The 10,608-nt window shown below is 44.1% G+C and overlaps 1 protein-coding gene across 1 annotated transcript; it reads left to right on the top strand.

Moving 5' to 3' along the window:
* The first annotated feature begins 235 nt into the window (after nucleotides 1-235).
* Nucleotides 236-1,516, top strand: LOC127150853 (uncharacterized). Its single transcript, XM_051089544.1, has one exon. It carries the CDS (start codon nucleotides 236-238, stop codon nucleotides 1,514-1,516), a length of 1,281 nt encoding a protein of 426 aa, XP_050945501.1.
* The last annotated feature ends 9,092 nt before the right edge of the window (nucleotides 1,517-10,608 follow it).

Below are 10,608 nucleotides of genomic sequence, written 5' to 3'. Positions count from 1 at the left end.
CCATCATATTTCCGACCCTTCTTTAATTCAATATTTTTACTTCGGTCTTTTATCTTCCGACAGGAATACGGTAGATGCGGCGGCGGGAGGAGCTCTAGCCGACAAGACCCCCACCGAAGCACGGAAGCTCATTTCAAGAATGGCGTAAAATTCTCAAAGCTTTGGGAATAGAGCATCGGAGCTTGACAATTCTCTAACAAAAGAGGTAAGTGAGTTAAAATCACAAATGTTAAATATGACTACTCTTCTTACTTCTTTTGTACAAGGTACTCCTCTTAAAGTAACCAAGTGTGGAGTTTGTGGCTTGGTTGGTCATCCAAATGACAAATGTCTCGAGGTGATCGAGGATGTAAACATTGTTCGAAGATATGAACCCCACGGTAATACATACAATTCGGAGTGGAGAGAAAAACCAAACTTAAGATGGGGGAATGACAACCAAAAGCATACACAAGCACTATTCGCCTCTTCAAACCAAGGTACGAATCTTGAAGATATTATCAAAGCTTTGGCAACTAACACTGTTTCTTTTCAACAAGAGATGAAACAACAAATGACTCAACTTACTACCGCCATAAGCAAGATGGATGGGAAAGGCAAACTTCCGGCTCAACCGGACCATGCTAATGTAAGTGCCATTTCACTAAGGAGTGGTAAGATTCTTGACACTCCCACCACCAAAGAGAAAAAGGTAACTTCCAAACCCTTACCTCTTAATAGTAAGAATGAGTCTAAGGAAGAAAAGGTTGAAACAAACCCTTCACCATCTAATTCTAAAAATGATAAATCTCCTCTTAATGATTTTACTCCTTACATACCTAAACCTCCTTTTCCCTCTAGGTTGGCTCCAAAAAAGAAGGAAACACCCAAGGAGGAAGAACTCTTGGAGATGTTTAGAAAGGTGCAAATCAACTTGCCCCTTCTCGATGCAATCCAACAAGTTCTGAGGTATGCAAAGTTTCTAAAGGAGTTGTGTACCAACAAGAGGAAAACAAAAGAAAGACCAATGGTAAGTCAAAATGTTTCGACTCTTCTTAAGAGAAATATTCCGAAAAAATGCAATGACCCCGGTATGTTTTCTCTACCTTGTGTAATAGGAAATAGGCTAATTTCTCATGCAATGCTTGACTTAGGAGCATCCATAAATGTCATGCCATACAACGTCTTTAAAGATCTAGAACTCAATAATTTGCAAAAAACTAGTGTATGCATACAACTAGAGGATAGATCTTTTATTTCACCATTAGGAATAGTTGAAGATGTCCTTGTGAAAATTGACAAACTAATTTTTCCGGTGGATTTTTACATATTAGAAATGAATGAAGCATGCCTAAAACCATCTCACTCTATTTTATTAGGAAGACCTTTTCTTAAAACTGCAAAAGCCATTATAAATGTTAATAAAGGTTCCTTGAGTGTAGAGTTTGATGGAGACATTGTCACATTCAATATTTTTGAATCCATGAGATATCCGGATGAATGCTTGTCTTTATGTTCATTAGAATTGCATGATTAAGTTGATGAATTGTCTATACATTATGAATTTTTTGAACAAGAAATGGTTGAAAATAGAGAAATGTTAGAACCCAATGTTGACTATGCTTTAGAAAAAAATAATTGTGATAATCTTTTATTTTCTCCACAGAAACTTGGGATTGAGCTCAAAAGTCTCCCACAACACTTGAAATACATATTCTTAGGAAAAAAGAATACATTTTCCGTAATAATCTCAAGGGAACCAAACCAAAAACAAGAAGAAAGACTTATCGAAGTCTTGAAGAAGAAAAAGCAAGCCATTGGTTGGACTCTTGACGACATCAATGACATATCTCCCACTTTTTGCATGTACCGTATTTCCACACCATACCATCCTTAAACGAATGGACAAGCCGAAACTTCTAAACGAGAGATAAAAAATATCCTAGAGAAAACCGTCAACACAAAAAGAAAGGATTGGAGCCTCCGCCTCAACAATGCACTTTGGACATACCGAACGACCTATAAAATAATTGGCACATCTTCGTTCAAGCTTGTGTACAGTAAGCCTTGTCATCTGCCTGTAGAAATAGAACATAGAACATATTGGGCTATTAGACAATGCAATTTATCTCTCTTAGAAACCGGTGAGAAAAGATTCCTAGATTTGCTAGAATTAGAAAAATTAAGATTAGAAGTATATGAAAATTCTAGGATTTACAAAGAAAAGACTAAACTTTTGCATGATAAAAAAATCTTAAGAAAAGAATTTGAAATAGGACAAAAAGTTCTTTTATATAATTCTTCTATTAAACTCATGCCCGAAAAGTTAAAATCTAAATGGCTTGGTCCTTTTGTTGTGATTGATTTCTCTACTTTTGGTGTAGTTTCCATAAAAAGTCTTGACACAGGAAAAATTTTCAAAGTAAATGGGCATAGATTGAAAATATTCCATGAAGGACAATCTGTATAACAATGTTCAATAAAAACACTTTCTCTCCCCCTCTACACATAAAGCCGAAGCAGCCAGACGTCAAAAATTTTATCGCTTGTTGTCTTTACTTTTCTTTAATTTCCGTCTTTTTAGTTTTTCCTAGATTAGTTTTGCATTGAATAAAATTGAGAGAAATCCCTTTTTTAATATGTAGGCAACTTTACTTGAAGAAATCAAAGAATCATAAAAGGAAGCAACCACTTCGCTTTGAAGCAAGCTTTAAAATCAAAGTCCTCAAATCTAGGGGAGTTTTCTGTTCCTCGGTATTTTCATACATTTTTTACATAAATATGCTTTGAGGACAAAGCAAAGTTTTTAAGTTGGGGGTGGGTAACTAGTTGTTAAACTAGGTTGCTAATTATTTTTTTCTTTTAAGCATTTGCATGACTTGGGTAGATAAGCATTTGCATGACTTGGGTAGATTAAAATTGACCAAATTTTTTTTTTAGTATTATTCTGAATGCATGAATGATGAATGTTGTTTGCTTGAATGAATGCTTGCAAAAGAAAATGCATGGATGTTAACATTTTTGCAAAGTTTCTTATGATGATTGCTTATGATACACCTCTCTTAGCAATTTTTGCTTTGATTTTAAATAAGATAAAGAACCATTTATGAAATTGAGGTTAATTTTTAAACTTTTCATCCCTCTGACTCATGAATTAGAAAAAACTCCTTTGTCGATCCATGACGAACCTAGAACTCTTTAGAAAAGGATAGAATTCTTAAATTCGCTTGTTGTCACCTCGAAAGAACGGTCAATCATAGAACCTAATAGATTAAATCCAAGATTAGAGTTAGTCAAGCCGGAGCTAAGCAAAAAGGTTGCTACCAAAAATAGAATCCCGAAAAAAAAAAATAGCAAAACGCATACTTTTAGCAAAATACTTCTATAAAAAAAAGTACGATTAAGACGAATGTTAGGATTTTTTCCGTGATCAGTTAGGATTACCCGATGTTAGTGAGGTACGAATCCCTACGAAAAAGCCTATCCTTTGCCTTAGTAAAACCCATACTATTCTATCTTAGAATTTTTCTAGCTAGTTTCAATGTTTTGACCGAGGGTCGAGTTTAAGGAGGGATCCTTCCCGCTTCAGAGTAGAGGGAAAACAAGCCTACGGCATTTTTTAATTCTTTCAAAGCATGTCTAGTGAGTCGAAATAGCAAAACTTAGATGTTTTATCAAAACATGATTTTAATAAATGAAATTTATTAAAAATCAACCTCAAATTGACTACTTGCTTCTCTTGAATATTTAATTGATAATAAAAAAATTACTTTGTTGAATTGTTAAGGCATGAGTAACATCCTTTGCATATTTGTTTGAAAACATCATCAAAATTTTTGCATGATTGTTTGAGTTCAATTCTTGCAAAATAATGTGTGAATCCCTTGCATGATGAATGACTGAATGTTAGCACATTTTTAATTTTTCGAGCAGGCTCGTACTCCGAGGACTTTAACCCACACTTCTGGCATGCTCCTTGACACATTTTCCCAAGGTATAGGTCGGAAAGCGATCTCGTTGGAGGGGGAACTGTGGTGCGACCCAAAATAGTCCAAAACATGGCCAATGCTTCCAACAAGTGGCGAACGCTCGTCCGGTGTCAGAAACCCCAAAAAATGCACTTGCAGCGAAGGAAACGGGCTGAGCTCGAGGACTTCCAATGTTCGTCCCAAGAAAATGCGAGCGAGAATGCGTCAGACTTAGTTTTCTCGTCCTGGGGTAAAAAGTGGTCCCCTAACAGTTTCTTCCCTCTGCTTCGTATTGCTCATAAGTCTTTCGATCTTCGAAGCTCGTACTCTGAGGACTTCACCCACACTTCTGGCATGCTCTCTGACATGTTCTCCCAAGGTATAGGTCGGGAAGCGAGCTCGTTGGAGGGGGAACTGTGGTGCGATCCAAAAGGATCCAAAAGATGGCCAATGCTTTCAACGAGTGGCGAACGCTCGTCCGGTGTCAGAAACCACTGGAAATGCACTTGCAGTGAAGAAAACGGGCTGGGCTCGAGGACTTCCAGTGTTTGTCCCAAGAAAACGCGAGCGAGAATGCCCCAGACTCAGTTTTCTCATCCTGGTGTAAGAAACGATCTCCCATCAGTTTCTTCCCTTTGTTCCGTGTTGGTCATAAGTCCTTCGATCTTCGGGGCTTGTACTCCGAGGACTTCAACCTACACTCCTGGCATGCTCCCTGACACGTTTTTCCCAGGTATAAATCGGGAAGCGAGCTCGTTGGAGGGGGAACTGTGGTGCGATCCAAAAGAGTCCAAAAGAAGGCCAACGCTTCCAATGAGTGGCGAACGCTTGTAAGGTGTCAGAAACCACTGGAAATAGACTTGTAGTGAAGGAAACGGGCTGAGTTTGAGGACTTTTGATGTTCGTCCCAAGAAAGCGGGAGTGAGAATGTCCCAGACTCAGTTATCTCGTCCTGCGGTAAAAAGTGGTCCCCTACGTTTTCTTTCCTTTGCTCCGTATTGGTCAAAAGTCTTTTGATCCTTGAGGCTCGTACTTCGAGGACTTCAAATCACACTCTTGGCATGCTCCCTGACATGTTTTCCCAAGGTATAGGTCGGAAAGCGAGCTCGTTGGAAAGAGAACTGTGGTGCGACCAAAAACGATCTATAAAATGGCCAATGCTTTCAACGAGTGGCGAACGCTCGTCCGGTGTTAGAAACAACTGGAAATGCACTTGTAGCGAAGGAAACGGGCTAAGCTTGGGGTCTTTTGGTGTTTGACCCAAGAAAACGCGAGCGAGAAAATCTCGGACTCAGTTTTCTCGTCCTGGGGTAAAAAGCGGTCTCCCGAAGGTTTCTTCCCTTTGCTCCATATTGGTCTTAAGTCTTTGGATCTTTGTGGCTCGTACTCTGAGGACTTCAACCCACACTCCTGGCATGCTCCCTGACACATTTTTCCAAGGTATAGGTCGGGAAGCGAGCTCGTTGGAGGGAGAACTGTGGTGCGACCCAAAACGGTCCAAAAGATGGGCAATCTTTCCAATGAGTGGCGAACGCTCGTCCGCTGTCAGAAACCACTGGAGCTGCACTTGCAGCAAAGGAAACGGGCTAAGCTCGAAGACATCCGGTGTTCGTCCCAAGAAAACGCGAGCAAGAATGCTCCAGCCTCAGTTTTCTTGTCCTGGGGTAAAAAGCGATCCCCGACGGTTTCTTCCCTTTGCTCCGTATTGGTCATAAGTCTTTCGATCTTCAAGGCTCGTACTCCGAGGACTTCAACCCACACTCCTGGCATGCTTCCTGGCACGTTTGTCTAAGGTATAGGTCGGAAAGCGAGCTCGTTGTAGGGAGAACTGTGGTGCGACCCAAAACGGTCCAAAAGATGGCCAATGTTTTCAATGAGTGGCGAAAGCTCGTCCGCTGTCAGAAACCACTAGAGATGCACTTGCAGCAAACGAAACAGGCTAAGCTCGAAGACATCTGGTGTTCGTCCCAAGAAAACACAAGCGAGAATGCTCCGGACTCAGTTTTCTCGTCCTGGGGTAAAAAGCGATCCCCGACAGTTTCTTCTCTTTGCTAAGTATTGGTCATAAGTCTTTCGATCTTCGGGGCTCGTACTCGGAGGACTTCAATCCACACTCCCGGCATGCTCTTTGACATGTTTTCCCAAGGTATAGGTCGGGAAGCGATCTCGTTGCAGGGAGAACTGTGGTTTGATCCAAAACAGTCCAAAAGAAGGGCAATGCTTCCAACAAGTGGCAAACGCTCGTCCGGTGTCAGAAACTACAGGAAATGCACTTGCAGCAAAGGAAATGGGCTGAGCAAGAGGACTTCTGGTGTTTGTCCCAAGCAAACGCGACTGAGAATGCTTTGGACTAAGTTTTCTCGTCCTTGGGTAAAAAGGGATCCCCAGACGGTTTCTTCCGTTTACTTCGTATTAGTCATAAGTCTTTCGATCTTCGGGGCTCATACTCCGAGGACTTCAACCCACACTCCTGGCATGCTCCCTGACACTACTTTTTAAGGTATAGGTCGGGAAGCAAGCTCGTTGGAGGGAGAACTGTGGTGCGATCCAAAACGGTCCAAAAATTGGCAAATGCTTCTAACGAGAGACGAACGCTTGTCTGCTGTCAGGAACCACTAGAGATGCACTTACAGCGAAGGAAATAGGCTGAGCTCAAGGACTTCTGGTGTTCGTCCCAAGAAAATAAGAGCGAGAATGCCCAGAACTCAATTTTCTCGTCATGGGGTAAAAAGCGGTCCCTCGACGGTTTCTTCCCTTTGCTTTGTATTTGTCTTAAGTCTGTCGATCTTCGGGGCTTGTACTCCGATGACTTCAACCAACACTCCTGGCATGCTCCCTGGCACGTTTTCTCAAGGTATAGGTCAGGAAGCGATCTCGTTGGAGGGAGAACTGTGGTGCGACCCAAAATGGTCCAGAAGATGGCCAATGCTTCCAACGATTGGCGAACGCTCGTCCGGTGACAGAATCCACTGGAAATGCACTTGCAGCGAAGGAAACAGGCTGAGCTCGAGGACTTCCGTTGTTCGTCCCGAGAAAATGTGAGCGAGAATGCCCCAGACTTAGTATTCTCGTTCTTGGGTAAAAAGCGATGCCCCACCGATTTCTTCCCTTTGCTCTGTATTGGTCATAAATTTTTCGATCTTCAGGGCTCTTACTCCGAGGACTTCAACCTACACTTGTGGCATGCTCCCTGACTCATTTTCCCACCGTATAGGTTGGGAAGTGAGCTCGTTGGAGGAAAAACTGTGGTGCGACCCAAAACAGTCCAAAAGATGGCCAATGCTTCCAACGAGTGGCGAACGCTCGTCTGGTGTCAGAAACCACTAGAGATGCACTTGTAGTGAAGGAAACAGGCTGAGCTCAAGGACATCGGGTGTTCGTCCCAAGAAAACGCGAGTGAGATTGGCCTAGACTTAGTTTTCTTGCCTGGGGTAAAAAGAGGTCCCCCGACGGTTTCTTCCGTTTGCTCCGTATTGTCATAAGTCTTTCGATCTTCGGGGCTCATACTTCGAGGAATTCTATCCATACTACTGGCATGCTTCCTGACACGTTGTCCCAAGGTATAGGTCGGGAAGCGAGCTCGTTGGAGGGAGAACTGTGGTGCGTCCCAAAATGGTCCAAAAGATGGCAAATGCTTCCAACGAGTGACGAACGCTCGTCCGGTGTCAGAAACCACTGAAAATGCATTTGTAGCGAAAGAAACGGGCCGATCTCAAGGACTTTTGGTGTTCGTTCCAAGAAAACGCGAGCGAGAGTGCCCCAAACTCAGGTTTCTTGTCCTGGGGTAAAAAGTGGTGCCCCGACGATTTCTTCCCTTTGGTCCGTATTGGTCATAAGTCTTTCGATCTTCGGGGCTGGAACTCCGAGGACTTCAACCCACACTCCAGGCATGCTCCCTGACACATTTTCCTAAGGTATAGGTTAGGAAGCGAGCTCGTTGGAAGGAGAACTGTGGTGCGACCCAAAACGGTCTAGAAGATGGCCAATGCTTCCAACGAGTGGCGAACGATCGTCCGGTGTCAGAAACCATTGGAAATGCACTTGTAGCGAAGGAAACGTGCTGAGCTCGAGGACTTGCGGTGTTTGTCCCAAGAAAATGCAAGCGAGAATGCCCAGTACTGAGTTTTTTCGTCTTGGGATAAAAAGCGGTCCCCCGACGATTTCTTCCCTTTGCTCCATATTCGTCATAAGTCCTTCGATCTTCGGGGATCGTAGTCTGAGGACTTCAACCCACACTCCTGGCATGATCCCTGACACGTTTTCCCAAGGTATAGGTCGGAAAACGAACTGGTTGGAGGGAGAACTGTAGTGCGACCCAAAACGGTTCCAAAGATGGCCAATGCTTCCAACGAGAGGCGAACACTCGTCTGGTATCAGAAACCACTGGAAATGCACTTGCAGCGAAGCAAACGGGCTGAGCTCGAGGACTTCCGGTGTTCGTTTCAAGAAAACGCGAGCGAGAATTCCTCGGACTCAGTTTTCTCTTCCTCGTTTAAAAAACGGTCCCCCGACAGTCTCTTCCCTTTGCTCTGTATTGGTCATAAGTCTTTCGATCTTCGGGGCTCGTACTTTGAGGACTTCAACCCACACTCTTGTCATGATCCCTGTCATGTTTTCTAAAGTATAGGTCGGGAAGTGAGGTTTTTGGAGGGACAACTGTGGTGCGACCCAAAACGGTCCAAAAGATGGCCAATGCTTCCAACGAGTGGCGAACGCTCGTTCGATGTCAGAAACCGCTGGAAATGAAATTAAAACGAGGGAAACGGGTTGAGCTCGAGGACTTTCGGTGTTTGCCCAAGGAAACAAGAGCGATAATTCCCCGGACTCAATTTTCTTGTCCTAATGTAAAAAGTGATCCCTTGACGGTTTCTTCCCGTTGCTCCGTATTGGTCATAACTCTTTCAATCTTTGGGGTTCATACTTCAAGGACTTCAACCCACACTCCTGGCATGATCCCTCACACGTTTTCCTAAGGTATAGGTCGGAAAGCGTGCTCGTTGGAGGGAGAACTGTGGTGCGACGCCAAATGGTCCAAAAGATGGCCAATGCTTCCAATGAGTGGCGAATGCTCGGCCAGTGTTAGAAACCACTGGAAATACACTTGCAGCAAAGGAAACGGGCTGAGGTCGAGGACTTCCGGTGTTCGTCCCCAGAAAACGCGATCGAGAATGTCCCGAACTCAGTTTTCTAGTCCTAGGGTAAAAAGCGGTCTCTCGATGGTTTCTTCCTTTTGCACCGTATTGGTCATAAGTCTTTCGATCTTCGGGGCTCGTACTTCGAGGACTTCAACCCACACTCTTGGCATGATCCCTGACACATTTTCCTAAGGTATAGGTCGTGAAGCGAGCTCGTTGGAGGGAGAATTATGGTGCGACCCAAAAGAGTCCAAAAGATGGCCAATGCTTCCAATGAGTAGTGAATGCTCGTTCGGTGTTAGAAACCACTGGAAATGTACTTGCAGCGAAGGAAATAGGCTGAGCTCGAGGACTTATGGTGTTCGTCCAAAGAAAATAAGAGCGATAATGCCCCAGACTCAGTTTTCTCGTTCTAGGGTAAAAAGCGGTTCCTCGACGGTTTCTTCCCGTTGCTCCGTATTGGTCATAAGTCTTTTAATCTTTGGGGTCCGTACATCAAGGACTTCAACCCACATTTCTGGCATGATCCCTAACACGTTTTCCCAAGGTATAGGAAGGGAAGCGAGCTCGTTGGAGGGAGAACTGTGGTGCGACCCAAAACAGTCCGTAAGATGTCGAATGCTTCCAACGGGTGGCGAAGGCTTGTCCGGTGTCAGAAACTACTGGAAATGCACTTGTAGCGAAGGAAATGGGCTGAGCTCGAGGACTTCCGGTTTTCGTGGGAAGAAAATGCGAGCGAGAGTGTCCAAGACTAAGTTTTGTCGTCCTGGAGTAAAAAGCGGTCCTCCGACAGTTAGTTCACTTTACTTTGTATTGGTCATAAGTCTTTCGATCTTCGGGGCTCGTACTCCGAGGATTTCAACCCACACTTATAGCATGCTCCCTGACACGTTTTCCCAAAGTATAGGTCGGGAAGCGAGCTCGTTGGAGGGAGAACTGTGGTGCGACCCAAAACGGTCCAAAAGATGGCCAATGCTTCCAACGAGTGGCGAACGCTCGTTCGATGTCAGAAACCGCTGGAAATGCAATTGAAACGAGGGAAACGGGTTGAGCTCGAGGACTTTCGGTGTTTGCCCAAGGAAACAAGAGCGATAATTCCCCGGACTCAGTTTTCTTGTCCTAAAGTAAAAAGTGATCCCTCCTGGCATGCTCCCTGATACGTTTTGTCAATGTATAGGTCGGGAAGCGAGCTTATTGGAAAGAAAACTGTGGTGCGACCCAAAACGGTCCAAAAGATGGTCAATGTTTCCAACGAGTGGCGAATGCTTGTCCGGTGTGAGAAACCACTGGAAATGCACTTGCAACGAAGGAAACGGACTGAGCTCGAGGACTTCTGGTGTTCGTCCCAAGAAAATGCAAGCGAGAGTGCCCCAGACTCTGTTTTCTAGTCTTGGGGTATAAAGCGATCCCCCGATGGTTTCTTTCCTTCGCTTCGTATTGGTCATAAGTCTTTCGATCTTGAGGGCTTGAAGTCCTCTTGCATGCTCCCTGATACGTTTTCCCAAGGTATAGGTTGGGAAGCGAGC

Source organism: Cucumis melo, chromosome 9 (assembly GCF_025177605.1).
Source record: "Cucumis melo cultivar AY chromosome 9, USDA_Cmelo_AY_1.0, whole genome shotgun sequence".
In the NCBI taxonomy this organism is placed as follows: Eukaryota; Viridiplantae; Streptophyta; class Magnoliopsida; order Cucurbitales; family Cucurbitaceae; genus Cucumis; species Cucumis melo.
This window is presented reverse-complemented; position numbering and strand designations above follow the sequence as displayed.

What these genes read in the sequence shown, in the direction of transcription:
- LOC127150853 (XM_051089544.1), top strand. Translation starts at nt 236, where the DNA reads ATGACTACTCTTCTTACTTCTTTTGTACAAGGTACTCCTCTTAAAGTA.